This window comes from Vitis riparia, chromosome 6, assembly GCF_004353265.1.
Source record: "Vitis riparia cultivar Riparia Gloire de Montpellier isolate 1030 chromosome 6, EGFV_Vit.rip_1.0, whole genome shotgun sequence".
Lineage (NCBI taxonomy): Eukaryota > Viridiplantae > Streptophyta > Magnoliopsida > Vitales > Vitaceae > Vitis > Vitis riparia.
The window spans coordinates 2,990,502-3,008,118 of record NC_048436.1 but is presented as its reverse complement, the minus strand read 5'-3'; the positions used below and the strand labels follow the sequence as shown (position 1 = coordinate 3,008,118).

The 17,617-nt window shown below is 34.7% G+C and overlaps 1 protein-coding gene across 1 annotated transcript; it reads left to right on the top strand.

Annotated features, from left to right (window-relative positions):
• Window positions 1–8,293: 8,293 nt before the first annotated feature.
• On the top strand, window positions 8,294–16,755 carry LOC117916838 (protein RETICULATA-RELATED 1, chloroplastic). The gene is made up of 7 exons (XM_034833030.1): window positions 8,294–8,876; window positions 8,975–9,073; window positions 9,671–9,891; window positions 11,553–11,622; window positions 11,935–12,014; window positions 13,150–13,214; window positions 16,375–16,755. The coding sequence occupies exons 1-7, from the start codon at window positions 8,367–8,369 to the stop codon at window positions 16,566–16,568; spliced, it is 1,239 nt and encodes a 412-aa protein (XP_034688921.1). The 5' UTR covers window positions 8,294–8,366; the 3' UTR covers window positions 16,569–16,755.
• The last annotated feature ends 862 nt before the right edge of the window (window positions 16,756–17,617 follow it).

The following is a 17,617-nucleotide window of genomic DNA, read 5'->3' as shown; positions in this document are numbered from 1 at the left end:
TTGGTCCATGGGGCGAAGGCTTGGGCCAATAGGCCCATTTAGCCCATTGTGGAACCGCCTTTTGTAATTAGGGTTTTTTTTAGTGTGGTGTGGTTGTTGTGTTATATATAGAGAGAAAATATTGTAACCGTAGGTTGTACTCTGTATTCTTCCTTGATAATAGTGATATCCCTACAACTCCGTGGACGTAGGCAAATTGTCGAACCACGTAAATATTGTCTTGTGTGTGTGATTGTTTTTCTTTGGCGTATGTTTTCTTTATTTTTTGTTTCTCACAAGTTGGGAATTCGGCTTAATTCCCTTCACATTCTTCATCTCTCAAACATATAATATCCTCGTCTTGCCTTTTCTCATACTCCATGAGTCTTGACTCTCTCACTTTCTCATTTAACCCTTTCTTGTTCTTTCAAAATCTAAAATGATTTTAACTTGCACTCATTTCTTCCCTTAAACTAGAGATAAATCTCCAAAATAAAAGTTAAACTCATGGTTAGGGTCTTAGCATCCATATGGGTCAAGTCAAATGATTTGAATGTCTTAAGGTACATAAATCATATCAAATATGTGCCACTATAGCACATATTTTGACTCCGATTAGAAACCAAGTGAGCTAAACTAAAGGGTGCAACAAAGTGACCTAAACCTAAAATGTAATCAATATTTTAAAAACTAGACCGATCGACCGGTTGAACAAATCAGACCATTGTTTGGACCTTGATCCGATCAGGTTCACATTTTGAGTCATAAGGGGTATCGAACTGACATCAAATCAATGGTTGAACCAACAAATTGATGAACTGGTCTCTTGGTTCGGTTCAGCAAAATGGGCATCTAATCGTTGTTCATGGGTCACCCCACATTGCACATGTTGCTATCATGGCCCAAGGGCTACTTGTCTTGCTTAGGTTGAATGAGGTTTATAAACCTCTTTTTAGCTTTTTTAAACAAAATTCAAGTTGTGCAAAAGGGGGCTTGAACCTTAGGTTCAAAATAATGCAAAACAACCAATCTATAACCTGTCTAATTAAGGGTCTCCAACGGGCGGGCCGGGCCGGGCCGGGCCTGAAATAAGAGGCCCGCGGCCCAGCTCGGGCCGGGCCTATGGGCCCGTTGACCAGTCAACGGGCCGGGCCGGGCCGGGCCATGCAAGAATGGTAGGCCCGCGGCCCGGCCTATGAGCCGCGGGTTGGCGGGCTGGTGGCGGGCTTGGGCGGGCCGGGCTGGTGGGCGGGCTTGGGCGGGCCGGGCCGGGCCGGGCCGGGCGGGCTTTTTTATTAAAGCCAAAATGAAAGGGAAGGGAGAGGGGGGGATTCGAACCCCTCCCCTCATGGTTAAAGTTTAAAGCTTTAACCAACTAAGCTACAAACTTTTTATGTTTTATTAATGGACTTAGTTATATGTATATAAAAATACAGTATATTATTTTTAAAAAAAAAATTAAAGGCTCCAACGGTCATGTGACCGTTGGAGCCTTTAGCTCCATCCCATTATTCCCATATGACCGTTGGAGGCTCCAACGGTCACATGTCAAATTTTTTTTTTTTTTTTTTAATTTTTTTTTTTAAAATCTTCCTATAAATACATCTTCTTCCATTTCATTTTTTCATCAAATTCTCTCTATTTCTCTCTCTATTTCTCTCACATTCTACAATATTTCAAATTCTTTTATTTTTCCATCAAATTATACAATATTGTTGGTGGTGCAAAACAAGCATTGGTGGCTCCAAGAGTTCAAATTTGCTAGGAATTTCTGCATCGGTTCTCTAATTGAGTAACATACTTCACCCCTACTACTTTATTTTTTTGTTACATTTTTTTTATATTTATTACTTTATTATTTTTGGCATAATATTTTATCAATAATTATAATATGACAAGTGCTTCTTCATCATCTAGTCCATGTGATGAAATATCATCAAACAAAAAATTTACTTCAAATATATGGAATTTTTTGATAGAATAGAAATAATTTTAGAAAATAATAAAAAAGAAATAAAAGCAAAATGTAAAATTTGTAATAAATTTCTTACTGGTGGCTCAAATGCAGGCACAAGTCATTTAAAAAGACATCATGAAAATTGTAAAACTAAAAATAATGTAGATATTAGAAATTATATGCAATTAGGTAAAAATGAAAGTGGAAATTTAAAAACATTTTCTTATAATGAATCTAACTGTCGTGAAGAAATGATTGATTATATAATAAGAGCAGAACAACCTTTCAACATGATGGAAACTCATGATTTGTAGGAACAATTCAACGAGGTATTAATCCTCAATTTAAAGGTTGGTCTGGAAATACAGTTAAAAGAGATATTATGAAAAAATTTTATACACAAAAAGAAATTTTAAAAAATTTTTTTGCAAATTTTGAAGGAAATATTTGTTTAACATCTGATATTTGGACATCTTTAACTCACACTGGTTTTTTATGTATAACTGCTCACTACATTGATAATGAATGGAAATTAAATAAAAGAATAATTTCATTTAAATTAATAAATGCTCCACATAGTGGTAAAAATATAGCATCTTTAATAAATGATGAAATTATAGATTTAGGCATTCGTGATAAAATATTGACAATAACATTAGATAATGCTGCTAATAATGATGCAGCAATACATAGATTAAAACTATATTGGCAAGTAAAAGAAGATCATGCTAAAATATTTCATGTGCGTTGTTGTGCACATATTTTAAATTTAATTGTAAAGGATGGATTAAAAAATGTTGATAGTACATTGGAAAAAATTAGAGGCATTGCATATAGTATTAATAGTTCTCAAGCAAAACATGAATTATTTTTTCATTGTTGCAAAATGTTAAATATGAAAAGAAAAAATATAAATTTGGATATGGCCATTAGATGGAATTCCACATATAAACTTTTACAAAATATTACAAAATATAGAAGAGTAGTCGAATTATATGAAATACAATTAATTAATAATGATTGTGAAGCAGATATTTATGCATTAAATGATTATGATTGGCATATTGCGGATCTTTTAAGAGATCTTTTTGAAGTTTTTGATATTTCAACAAACATTTTTTGTGGTGTATATTATCCAACTTCAAATCGAGTTATTACGCAAATAACTAATATTTTTCTTGTATTTCAAAAATATTTAAGTTTTGAAATATTTAATGATACAATATTTGCAATGATAGAAAAATTTAGAAAATATTGGGGAGAAATACCTTTAATTTTTTATATTGCTTTAATTGTGGACCCTAGATTGAAATTTGAAGCTTGTGATGAATGGTTAAAAGTTATTTATTTTAATGACCAAATAAAAATTGAAGAAATTAAAAATGAAATAAATTCATTATTATATAATTTATATAACTATTATAAAGAAAAATATGGTAATGATATTAATACTATTAAATTGCCACCTACATCTACAAACTCCTCATCTTTTTATAAAGGAGCTCTAGAAATGTTGAAAAGTCGAAAAAAGACAACAAATAGTTCTCCAAATAATACATCTGATTTAGATAAATATCTTAATACTGATACAATTTCATTTGAAGATCAAGAAGATTTTGATATTTTAATATGGTGGAAATCACATCAACACAAATATCCTGTGCTTTCTATAATTGCTCGTGATGTACTAACAATTCCTGTGAGTACAGTTGCATCAGAAGCTGCTTTTAGTGCAGGTGGAAGAGTAGTTAGTAAAAAACGATGCAACTTAGCGCCAGATGTTATTGAAGCAGGGATATGTGTGAAAGATTGGGAAATAGCAGATAAAAGGATGTATGATTCCATTCGAGAAACAGAGATGCTTGCCGATATGGAATCTTTAAAATTATCAAGATCTTCATGGATGCATGATAGTTCGCCATCACCGCCAGAAAATAATGACTAAATGTATATTATTTTTTTATTTTTATTTTTTGTGGTTGAAAAATACAGATGATTGACAAATAAATAGGTGCCAACCTAGTTGGGATGTATTTATTTTGTAGTGATGTAAACTTTTCCCACATTTTCAAATGTAATTATATATTCAATGAATAAAATTTTGAAATGAATATTTTTTTTAATAATTTTTATTTTTGTAATTTTTTTTTAAAGGGGCGGGCCTACGGGCGGGCCGGCGGGCCGGGCCTACGGGCCGGGCCTATGGGCGGGCCGACGGGCCGGGCCGGCGGGCCGGGCCGGGCCTAAACTTAGGCCCGCGGCCCGGCCCGCCCAAAAACGGGCTCGGGCCGGGCTTGGGCCCGGCGGGCTTGGGCCGGGCTTTAGCCCGTCGGGCCGGGCCGGGCCTAAAGCGGGCCACGGGCCGCGGGCTTTTTGGAGACCCTTATGTCTAATATTGTTAAGAATTGTAAAAGTAGCAAAATAAAATATGTATGTCATTTCATAAATTCAATATAAGTAAAATAATTTAATATCTTTTAAACTTATAAAATAATATATATATATATATATATATATATATATATATATCTTCCATTTTCAATATATATTTTCATATTTAAATATTATACAAATTTTATTTAATAAAATTTAAAATATTAATGCATTTATATAAAAGATGAAAAATAAATATTATTGATTTTTAATTATATGTATGCATATAAAATTTTTAACAATTATTTTAAATTTTAATAAAATATAAATTATATATTTATGACATCATCAATTGATCGCAATTCAATCGTCGGTCCAACCAGTGAACAATGAATCAATAATTGTTTAATTTAATGATTAGTTTGGTTTTTAAAACAAAGAATACAACCAAGTGAATTAAACTAGAGGGTGCAACTAAGTAACCTAAACCTAAAATGCAACCAAGTGAACTAAGTGAGCTAAGTTAAAGTGCAACTAAGATTACAAACGAGATCCATGAAAATCCCTTGACAATGAATCTCCAAAGGTGACTAAAAAAATAGTAAGATGGGTATAAGACAATGAGAAGGGAAGAAAAATACAAAGAATAACATGTGTTACTAGGACAAAATGGAGGGTCTAAATCTAACCCTTGAAATGGGTATTTTATAAGTCTCCTACTAGGCTTAAGTGAGTTAAGTCTACCATGGGCTTAAGTGACTTAAGTCCACTATAGGCTTGAGTCACTTAATCTAGCCCAAAAAAGTTGTTAATTGATAAATTAACCCGACTTTAATTAATAAATTAACCTAATCCAAAGATACCATTCACTTACCATTATACAACCTTATATAATTATCAAAATGAAGACTACTTCTATAATCCTTGAGTTACAAATCCTCTTATTATATGATCAAATGATACATTCTAACTCATTAAGAGCATAATCAAATTCTATTAAAGGACTTACTATGGCCCCATAGATTTCATGATCACACATTCTTAGGATAACCCAATGAGACATAGTGTCTTAAAGTCTATGAGATATCACGATGTCTTTGTTAAGAATACTTATTGTTATCGGTTTTCATCAATAGTAACCCAATTCATAGGGAAATATATTATCAGATTATGATAGTACCCATAGGTTAGAGTCACTACGAACTTCTGTATAAATTCAATATTCTCTCAAGGTTAAAAGACAATACAATATAGCAGTTTGGTAAAGTCATGATTACCTAATAATTTTATGTCATGACTCACCATAGGTCATATCCAATATGTAACCATACACACTAGTGCACTCATCATGAAAACCCCATTTTGATGGCCAAGACCAACCATTCCTCAAATTAGGAGGTGATGCGCTACAACCTCAAATGGATTGTCTTAGTCCATAAACTGACTATGAACAAATCATCTAGTTGTAAAGAACTCATGACTTGGATCTTCCATATAACCCCAAAGACACCTAAGTCATGTATAATGTAAGATATATTAGGCAAAATGCTCATAAAATATAATGTACGAAATAAGAATAGATAAAAGTGAACCTAGAATATAATGACATGAATAATGAAGTTTGTGAATCAATTGTGTACGAGTCATCAACTTGTAAGGAACTTATGACTTGGATCTTCTATGTAACACCTAATGTACCTAAATCATATACAATGCAAGTGATATAGACTTGAATGCTCAACATACACAATGTATAAATGGGATAGTGAAAGAAAAAAACTAAAATCATAATATAAATAATGAAATTCATTTATTATTATATCATGTCATGCATTTAAAGGCTCTATCCCAGGAGAAATGGCTAAGGGAAAATCCAACAACTATGACAATCTATTAAGCATTTCAACATAAGGAATAAAAATAAGGTGTATGTCTCTTGATTGATGTTTTGTTCTCTGCTTAAAAGGTAGCGTTTGTTCTATTCACAACCACTTTCCCTTTAAAGATCTCAACTTTCCCACTAAAGATCTATTAAATTCACCTCTAGACTTTTTTTCCAAGCGATTGGTAGTATCTATCACCTTTAATTGGGACACAACCATATACTATTCCAAGTAGACATATTTATAAGCATGTTTGAAAGCCTCCTCCAAGCATGTTGTCTTCACATTAGAACATTAAGAGGTCCTTTTTAAAGGTTACCCATGTTGTTACATCATCATGGCTTTCTACTTGCATAAGTGTGGTATTAAATCCCTTCACATACTCCTAAGCACTTTCCCTATTCATCATCCGCTTGCAAAAATCCATTAAGTGGTCCATCGAGTTCCCATTCCATCATAAATATGAAACTTAGGGAAAACAAACCTCAAGGGCACATCAATCTCCAAAATATCACTACTGAATGGACTATGTAGTATTTTTGTGAACAAATTGATTAATGAAATGACATATTATCCTTACCTTTTATTAAGAGTGCATTTGACAATGTTTTTAGAAGAATCATATATCAAGTGTTTCTCCATAAAACACAATAACTGATTTTTCAAAATTTCAAAAATTTTCCTAAATTTGGTCAAACACTTAATTTTTTTCAAAAACACTTTTTAGACTAAAGTGTTTTCTAAAATAATTGTCAAACAGACTTTAAAAGTATGTTTAACATTGATTTTAGAAAACGTTTCCAACCTTTCTAACACTTGAATGATAAAAAATTCAAGTGTTAAAAAGATTCGAAACACTTCCTAAAATCACTACTAAACAGACTCTAAATTAACTTTAACTTAAGTTTATCAATTTGCCTTTTTAATCCTTTTTTCCCCTTAAATTAAAGAAAGTCTCATTTAGGATTGAATTATTTGTTTCTATAGATAAGGAGAGTTTTCTTCAAGTGAACTTGCTAGAGGCTGAGGTGTTGCCAAGGTCAAAGGTGATGTTGAACACATGAAAGTTCCTTGTTATGGTTTGCTAAAACTCATTTTTTTTAAATAAAAAAAAACTCAATGTACCGAAGCCTTCAATCGAACTACGCTTGCGAGCATTCCAACCATCCATGCAACTACTACTGCGATTTTGGGTGTTCATGAATTTTGTCTTGATTTACCATTGTTGGTGCTGAATGATTCATTATTCTTCTTGCTTAGCTTTCCCTTTGAGAATCTATTTACACTTCCCACAAATGACATTAAAGTGTTGGTACAACCAGATTAAAAAAAATAAAATTACCTTTTTCTATTTTTTCACCTTATATTCCTTGAAGAGATTCTACCTCATGAAAATGCTCTTTAATGGAACTTTTTATCTTTAGCTAGTCATTACCAACTTTCATTTTATAATATTTTTCTCTTCTCATGAAGATCTTTTTAATCCATATCCACAAGCGATATCCATTTTACATATTATGAAAGTTGTTTAAAGTATATAAGCAAACATAGTTGATCAAGTGAAAATGTCACTATTGATGGAAATGGTGGTTTGAAACTTTGTTCTCATTCCCGTATTTTTTGTAGGCATTTTGAGTTTGAACAAAACCTAGACCCTCAATTTTTTTATTTTATAAAAAAAATCATAAATTTATTAGACAAGCTTACCACATTTGGTTTTAAGTGAAAAAAGTATGACTAATTAATTTAATTAATTTGAGTGTTTGTGAATAAATATTCAATCATAAGTGACATGAAAGTTTTATCATCAAACACACTTAATATTATTGTCTATGTATAACAAATAAGAATTTAACATCTTTCAATTATATGCCTATAACATTAATTATTGAAGTTATTAAAATGTTGTTTAAGTATAATTATAGAAATATATGGTATATGTAAATTAAATTAAATTTTTATAAATATATAGTTGTTTCTCTTTTGAATAGTTGCTATCACCAAAGCTACATATTCAAAGAATAAGTCCTGTTTGGAAGTGAATGATAGAAATCAATTTTTAGGGAGACAACAACATAGGTTTTTTAAAAATAAAATTAAAAACAAATAAGACATTAGGCCGCCGCCACTATGCCGATCACTCTCACACAGTCGCCCTGAAAAGCTCCCTCAGAATGTCCGTTTTTTCCTCAAGCTTCAGATTCCTTCATCTTTCCGATTCCCAAAACGACGTCGCTTTTACAAACCAATGTAGTGGCAGTTCTGCGATCACCAAAAGCCCTAATCTTCATTTCACAAACGCCTTACATGTCCCCGCTTCTTCTCATTCTTTGAGTCGGAACCAAGTCCTCGTGACTCGATGCGCCGGAGCTGAGTCTCCGGCAAAGCCGGTAACCGATGTGGAGGCCAGTTTCGCACCGAAAATTGAGGATAATAATAGCGGCGATAGCGGCGATGGCAGCGATGGTAGTGACTTTGGCGGTAGTGGCAGTGGTGGTGGCGGCGGCGGCGGAGACGGCGGAGAGGATAATAGTGGAGAAGAGGAGTTTGGACGGATACTGAAATTCGAGGAGGTGATGAGGGAGGCGGAAAATCGAGGGGCGAGTCTTCCTTCAGATATGTGGGAGGCCGCGAAAACTACTGGAATTCGAGAAGTTATTCTTTTTCGATACTTGGATTTGCAGGTATCATCGGCCTTTTGCTCTGGTGGATTAAAATACATTTGTTATGGATGATCCGATTGTTTTGTCATTAAAGGTCTTTTATGGCTTTTGAATTGCAGGCCTCGGTTTGGCCGCTTGGCTTTGGGATGAAACACTTCTCCATGCTTCGGAACCGAATGTTAGCTGATCCTTCATTTCTCTTTAAAGTTGGAACAGAGGTTTGTTGAGGTTTACTCTTTGTTGAATTATTTTGACGAAGTCACATTTTAATATTGTGAATCGATCAGATAATTTGATTGGTGTATTAAGACAAGGATGGAAAATGGACTAAGACCCGTTTGAATGTTGAGTCAAAAGCTAAAAATTTATTTATTAATTTATTTTTATTTTTATTATTTTTGGGTTTGTTTGAATTCTAAACATGTCAAATTTGTTTAAAATTTGAATAGAAATTGATGCAAAAGTGTAATTCAAGCTCTAGTTTATCAGAGTTGCAGATAACCTTTGGAATTGTTTGGCACGGTTATACAGTTTTGCTCCAGATATCCTGTAAAATGCTGATCGTTCAGGCCATGGGCTGTGATAAGTATGCAGAGAATGCAACAAAGTCCTGGGTCAATCATCATTGCAACTTGTATTATGGGCAAAACTCTTGTGATGGACAGACAATTGTTCTAAACGATACAGCTTATTTCATTGATTATTTACAAGTACCATATGGATTGGGTGCTTTCAACTTATGGGTGGTCAAGAGCTGCCATGTGTATAATGTTGAGTTATCTATAGAAATTCATTATCCATTTGATGTGGTGCAGGTAGTAATTGATTCTTGTTGTGCAACATTTGCGGAGGTTCAGAAAAGGGGCAAGGACTTCTGGGCGGAGTTTGAGCTGTATGCTGCAGATCTTTTGGTGGGTGTGGTTGTTGACATTGCATTGGTTGGCATGTTAGCACCCTATACTCGTTTCGGACAGCCATCTATATCAAGAGGTCTTGTTGGAAGAATACAACATGCTTGTGCGGCTCTTCCTAGTAGGTTAGTCGTGTATACTGGATTCTCAAGATGCCTATTTTTACTGGATCAATCTGTAGTTTATCATTTATGCTTTAACTTTTCATCTAATCTGATAGACACACATATGCATCTGTGCTTGTATATTTTCTTTGATTCGAATATTATTTACTTAGAAGTTATATGATTTAAGGTTTCTTATTAGTGATTTTTGAGTTGACAATTTATGAACAGAGAAGAAGGTTAAACATGTGGATGACTATTTAGTAAGAGAGAGGAAAGTTGAACATGTGGCTGAAAAGGGAACCTAGGTCGTTAAGAGATAGGTTTTCTTTGAAAGATAAAATAAAATGGAGATGATTGATAGGTACAGACAATCTGTATGCAGATATGAAACAGTCAATAGAACAAAAATATGCTAGTATCTGCATCAGACTCATAGTGATCCTTACTCATTCAACATAATATTGGCCTGGGGATCTGCCATTAGGTTATGCAATCATGAATATTCTATATCCCTGAATCAACTTAAGCTACAAAATGTTGATCTGAAGATCTAGAAAAAAATTATTTTCTGTCCACTCTTTTATTTTACTGAACATAAGCTACAAATTGTTGATTTGAAACTTTACAAACTAGAAATTAATTGAAGAAATGTACAAAGTTCTCAATAATGTTATATTGGTTCTCACAAATGTACAAGGTTCTCAACATTGTACTTGTTGATAGAGAATCATCTGGTTATCCTATCTGGGCTGATTGAACAAATTAATAATCCCCATGGCGTTCATAGCACAGTGGTGTAGGCAAGACATTTGGAAGGGAGTTGCAGGGCTAGTGATTCAGTTCTCTCCATAGGCCTAAAGAAAAGAAATGAAGGAAACAGACAGGGTAAAAAATCATGGCTCTACAATCTGGGCTATGATTCTTTTCTTTTTTTTAAAAAAAAAAAAAACTAAAAAATCCAAGCTCTATTTAGGGGTAATCTGGGAAAGCACGAAGAAAGACATGTGATAATGTTAATGGACTTCCACAGATTTGGACTGAACTTTTAGGAAAACAAGATATCAAAGTGCCACATGGCATCAAACATCAAGGAAGATGGTCCTAAATAGCTAAAGAAAATATAAAGGTCCTTGCCATCAATCTCCTCCAGGTCATGGTGGTCGTATGTTATCAAATATCAAAATGTAATCTCACTTGAGTTGTCTTGTGCCTAGAATTTGAGAATTTAATTGGATTAAGGCCTCTCAATTTTGAAGATGGTAATGTTTCTCAAAATGCTCTGTGTTTGGTCTGCTATAGTTGTTTTATTACAGGTTCAAGTGGTTCCTTTACAGTCTCTTTTATTGATATGTGCTATTTTTGACATTTTGGTTTTCCTCCATTTTCTCTTTGTGTGTGTGATCTTGAGGGGCTCATCCTCACCAATGCTTCTACTTGGATTATGCTAAATATAAATGTAAAACCATGTTTGAAACCAGAAGATGGCAGATATGCCTGAGTCTATTAGATTTTGTGGTCAGGCCACCCATGCTAGTTGACCCCTGACATACCATTTGGTCTCTCACTAATTTGTCCTTTATTTATTCTTACCTTCCTGAGACCCTAAGTCGAGGATCTCCGTCATTATTCTTGTTTGTGTCTCCAGAAGATTATATAAGGATTTATTTATTTTAATGCAGTGTTTTTGAGGCTGAAAGGCCAGGATGTAGATTCTCAGTGAACCAGCGGATTGCTACATACTTCTATAAGGTACCACATATTACTGGTCTTATTAACTGATAGGTAATTTGTGCACTCCGAGACTACAAAATCTAAAAAAGAAGATTTGTTTACTCTTCTTCACCTGCCTCCACTGCTCCGCCCTTGGTTTTTTGCGCTCTTTGATTTTCTCATTGCAATGTTTTCTTTATTTATTCTTGTTAAGTTCTTGTTCCTGAAAGTTGGTTCTACTGCCAATTCCTTGCACAATATTTTGTTCTCACCTAAAACTGGGTTTAGTTAGTAGTGTTTGATATTTACTTTTCACTTCACATATGGTCAATTCACACATTCTGGATTCAGGGTGTCCTCTACGGTTCAGTTGGATTTGGGTGTGGTCTTATTGGTCAAGGCATTGCAAATGCGATTATGACTGCCAAACGGTAATGTCTACCTGGATATATCCTGTATATTTTTTTCTGGTCAATTGTCATTCCACCCTTTCTTGGTGGTTTTTATGAGATTTATATATTTTATATCTTGATAAGAATGTGGTGCATGACCATTGGATAAGCTTTTTCTTTTCCTCAACAACATCACAGTTTTTTTTTTTTTTTTTTTTTGGAATAGATGTAAACTTTTCTAAGAATAGATGGGCATGATCTCTCTCTCTCTCTCTCTCTGTATCTATCCAGAAATTGATTGGACTGCAATGAAAAGATTGGAAATGGATCTGTTAATCTATTTTAATGTATTACCTGCAAGTTGACTTTCAATTAGTGTTTAACTTGTAACTTGATTAACAGAAATGCATTATGTTCTAAATTTGGGATAGATTGTAGCCCAGCAAAAGTAAAAAAAATGGAATGGATAGTAATTTTTTTTAGAATTGGTGAATCATATTGGGATGTAAACTGGCATATTATCATAATACATTTCATGTGGTTTCCCCTGAGAAAGATTCTGTAAAAGGTCATACACATACTCATACCAGGCAGGAGCATGTGTGATTTTATTCATATTTTGTTGGTAGCAAATATATTTGAATGGAAATTATGGTTTTAATTTGTTGTTGTATGTCTATGATGGGATATCGTCAAGGTCCACTACAAATATTGAAGCTAATGTGGTTTACATACTTTTATTAGTCAAACAGAAAAATTAGAAACAACTTCAGTTCAATTTTCTGGAAAAATTAATTCTAACAGACACGTAATCATAAAACAAACAAACAAATTCCAATGCCCAGATTTTGGGCATTCTGGATAAGTTTACCAATGAAACATATCATGCTGCAAGCTAAATCCTGACTTTAAACATCATCCCCTTCCTACCTTCTTCTTATTCACTTGACTTAAGCTAACATCATTTAAGTAGTATAGTTACTCGTCCATTTTCTTTCTGTTTTTTTTCTCTTTATCATTATTTATGTCGTATTATTATTATTGTTATTGTTGTACTCAAGTAGCATTAATGTTTCAACTTATTGAGCATTCTATTGTGTAGGCTATCTAATGTTTTTTTGCTTTTTCTTGGAGGAGATAATTGCTCACTACTTTAATTTTTCTAAATGATTAGGAGCATAAAGAAATCAGAAGACGACATACCTGTGCCTCCTCTTTTGAAAAGTGCTGCTCTTTGGGGTATGCCTAACCTATTGTTTACATTTTTTTTTTCTTTGGCTGTTAATCTTGTACTCGAATCGTCCTTTACACTGTCTGACCATATTTGTAATGATCTATTTGTTCTTGCAAAATGGTGTTTTCTTAGAGTTCCACCTTGTTATGAATTTATGTCTTCCTGCAAGATGTGATTGTTTGCTTTTAGTTTTATTTGCCTTTGTTTTAGACTGTGCCCTATCATGTATGACATAAGCTTCAATGACATGTCCAGAAAAATGGTTCCAATTTGTGGGGGGGATCTAATTTTGAGGTATTTTTCTGATCAGTTAAATCTGCAACAAGGTGTAGACATATTATATATATCTCAAGCTGAAGCCACTACAATAACTATAATTTTTTGTAGGATTGAAGATTCAATGCACATCGTTTTGAATGCAAAATAATTATACAACTCCTGGCTCCATACGCCACAACATAGGAATACAAAAAATTGATACATAATACAATGTATGTTAACCAACTCTGGTTGCTGCAATTGTATCCTGTAATTATGCAACACCTATGGCATTCATAAATTTGTGCACCACCTGAAATAGATTCCTTGAATTGTTTAGATCTATTAATGAGGAAAGGAGTACATGTTATCTGAAATTTTAATCATATCAGCTTTTTTTGTCATGTTAGAAAGAAAAAAAAAATTGATTGGAAAACAAAGATATATTAGGCAACACAATAAAAAAAAGAAACGAAGAAGAAGAAGGCACTCTATTAAAAAAAAAGAAAAGGGAAAAAGGAGGCACAGCTTATGTACACAAAAAGTATCCAAAAGGCACCACTGGAAGAAAAAGAAAAACAGCGACACCTATAGAAGCCAACAGAAAGAGAAAAAAAAAAATCAACTATTTGTTGTTTATGTTATCAGTAAAATCCAACAAAGAATAACTCTCCCTCTCCAACAAGGCTTTAGACCACTCCAAAAGGTACCTGTAAGGATCTCCTTCAACTTTTCTCAGGAAGCTCTTTGATTAGGAAATTTTTTTGATTATGTTGCAAAAGCTCCATTTGATTGCCTAGAAGAGATGTCAAAAGGAATGAAATTTGGAATCTAGTGACAGGCTTGTTTAGTGTTCCTGGTAATCAAGTAGAGGATTTACATGCTTTAAGTAGGACCACCTTGTATTATCATTTATGAATATCAAAATGCAAGAAGCTAGAGTTCTTTCCACCCTGCTGCCCGCCCGCCACCCCCCCGCATTGGATTTTCTAGTCATACTTACCTGACCAGCTCTTGTGGTCATATCTTCCAAGCCGATTTTGTGGTTCCATGGTCACATGAGCCTACCTAGGGCTTATCTGAATTTTTTGGAAGATTTGTTCTTCCCATCTCCTCTTGACCAAGTTTATCTCAATTGTTTGTTTTGGTAGCTCAAACAAGAATTAATCAACTATTTGTTGTTTAAGTAGTCAGTAAAATCCATCAAAGAATAACTTTCCCTCTCCAACGAGGCTTTAGACCACTCCAAAAGGTACTTGTAAGGAGATGTCAAAAGGAATGAAATTTGGAATCTAGTGACAGGCTTGCTTAGTGTTCTCGATAATCAAGTAGAAGATTAAGGTTAGATTGTTTACATGCTTTAAGTAGGACCACCTTGTATTATCATTTATGAATACCAAAGTGCAAGAAGTTGGAGCTGTTCTTTCAGGTGAAAAAGAACCAGAGACAGCAGAAAACAAGTCCCCCCCACCCCCCGGTTGGATTTTCAAGTTGTACTTACCTGACCAGCTCTTGTGGTCATTGCTTCCGAGCTGATTTTGTGGTTCCATGGTCACATGAGCCTACCTAGGGGCTTATCTGAATTTTTTTGAAGATTTGTTCTTCCTGTCTCCTATTGACAAAGTTTATCTTGATTGTTTGTTTTGGTAGCTCAAACGAGAATTAATCAAAACTTCATCTCAAGTTGGATGAATAGCTGTGGGGATTTTTTGGCATAAGATCTAACCATTCATGAACTCCATTTAACAATTCAACCTTCTGGTCTGATCCCTTTTTGTTCAGGTAGGCCAAGTGAGAATATTATTAAAAGCACCTGACAGAAAGGGGGAGAGTGCCCTTACCTTGCAGATGGTGTATAAAGGGCATTAAAAGGCATTAAGGAAACAAAATCAACAGCCACAAACACCCTTCCGCTATTTAGAGCCCAATCATTCAGTGAAATCTAACAAGGATGAAGGACCAGCTTGTAGAGGCTGATGAGAACTATGTAAAAGGGTAGAAATGAGGGAGTCTTCTAGAGATTGATCCGAATGCTCAACCCCTTCAAAGGATCTGCAATTTCATTCCTGCCTAATTTTCTAAAACAAGCACAAAGAATCCATCCTCCATGCTTTCCTATGCTTCTTTTCCAAAGCACTCCCACACCAACACATTAGCAACTCTTTTCCCAAAGAAAAGAGTTCCCTGGAGATGTCCATATCAAGAGAACAAAAGATGCCAGGATCCCCTTGCTCCCCACAATGGGTGAGAAGGTGATTAGCTGATTCTGTCTGTCTGGTCCAAGCCTGGTTTTGGGAATGGTTTCTAGTTTCTACCACCAGTCTCTCCTGAACCAGGCAATTGTAAAATCAACACATTACATAGCTAGGCACTTGTCCAACTACAATATGATTGAGTGGGCATCTTATTCTATTTTTACATAGTGCATCAGACGGGAACCTATAAAGAAAGTCCATAGCATCAAACAGAAACCTGTAAAGAAAGTCCACAGCAACATGGCTTAGCATGTCCCTCTTTAATTTCAAAACAAAATGACCCTGACAATCACCTCATTTCCAATGCACCTTTGATATATCATCAGTGCCACAGATCTGTGAAGTACACCTTTTTTCTGTGCTTCTTGATAATTTTGTCTCTCAGATGCTCCACAGGATTTAACAGTTCTGCTTTGGTCATTTTATGGATATATTTTCTATACAACTGGGTTTGTGGTTGCCTCCATCCCCATGTGTGTATGTCTTGTGTTGTTTGTGTTATAGATAAATTACATATTTCTCTATAATTATTTTAATCAAAACCTCATTACCTCATTTCAAGTTTTCTATTTTTTTCCCTTTTTTTTGTAGGACATGTTTTAACTGCCATTGATTTTTCTTATTCAGCTTAATTGTTTGCCTTCTGGATTAGGTGTTTTTCTTGCGGTATCTTCCAACACTCGTTACCAAATTATAAATGGACTGGAATGTGTGGTTGAAGCATCACCTTTAGCAAGGAAGGTCCCCCCTGTTGCAATGGCTTTCACTGTAGGTGTGCGATTTGCCAACAATATCTATGGGGGTATGCAGTTTGTAGATTGGGCCAAATGGAGTGGGGTGCAATAGCTGTAAGTCATCTCCTATAGATATCATGCTCCAAATTGAAAATCAGTTAAGGTGGTTACCTTTATTCTAAAACGTGCTGTTTAGAAGCCTTTTTTTTAATGGGCTTCCTATATATTATGGGCTCACCTGCCTTGGTGGGAGGATGTGATCAAATAATAAATAAAGGTTGCATGTTGTTTAGTGAGTATTGCTCTTCTATGTGCACAGTGGAGTTAATCTTATTCTATCTATTTGTTGGTTCAAATCAAAGGTAGAACCTAGAGTCATTGATCTTGGCTGAGCTGTAGAGTATTATATTGTTCAAAGAATATTGGCTGATATATCATAGAATCTGACTTTGGTTTTAAACCTAGTGTAGTTAGCCTCAGTTACTCAGGCTGGGCCAGGTCCACCAGATTCAGGAGCCAAATTAGGGGACCCAAAGGCCAACTGTTCCTACATTCCGGGTGCAGGTGCATAAGCATCTGATATTAAAAGAGAAATACTATGCTGCCTTTTGGGTGGCATCCAAAGGAAAAGAAACATCAAAAAAGAACATAAAGTGTACCATGTACTAGAGTTTAGGTTTTCATACATTTGCTTTTTCTTCCAACCATTTGCCACCTACAGCACATCATCACCCACAAGACCAATGGCATTGTTGCCATTGTCACTACTCACTTGTGGCACCACCACCTTTGTCATTACTAAATAGCCATGAGCACTGTCTCTACCACATCACCTCTCCATTATTGATGCCACCATCACTGAACAATACCTCTGCTTTCTCCAACAGGACTCCCACCACAACTCCATCCACCATTTTCTCTGTTGTAGACACCTGAGAGACAAACTTGCTCCCTTGTTTTTAGTATAATAGTTTAACCCTAAAAGATATCCCCATCCCCAGCACATCCTTGTTAGAATATCCTCCATTTGACTTCAGTTTTAGCCTCATCTGGTTGGTTCTGCACTGATTTTCTTTAAACATGGATCCCATTTGTGATTGTAATTTATGGAACTGAAAGTGGAATTGGGTCCATGCACAAAAAAAATACAGATCTGGTCCA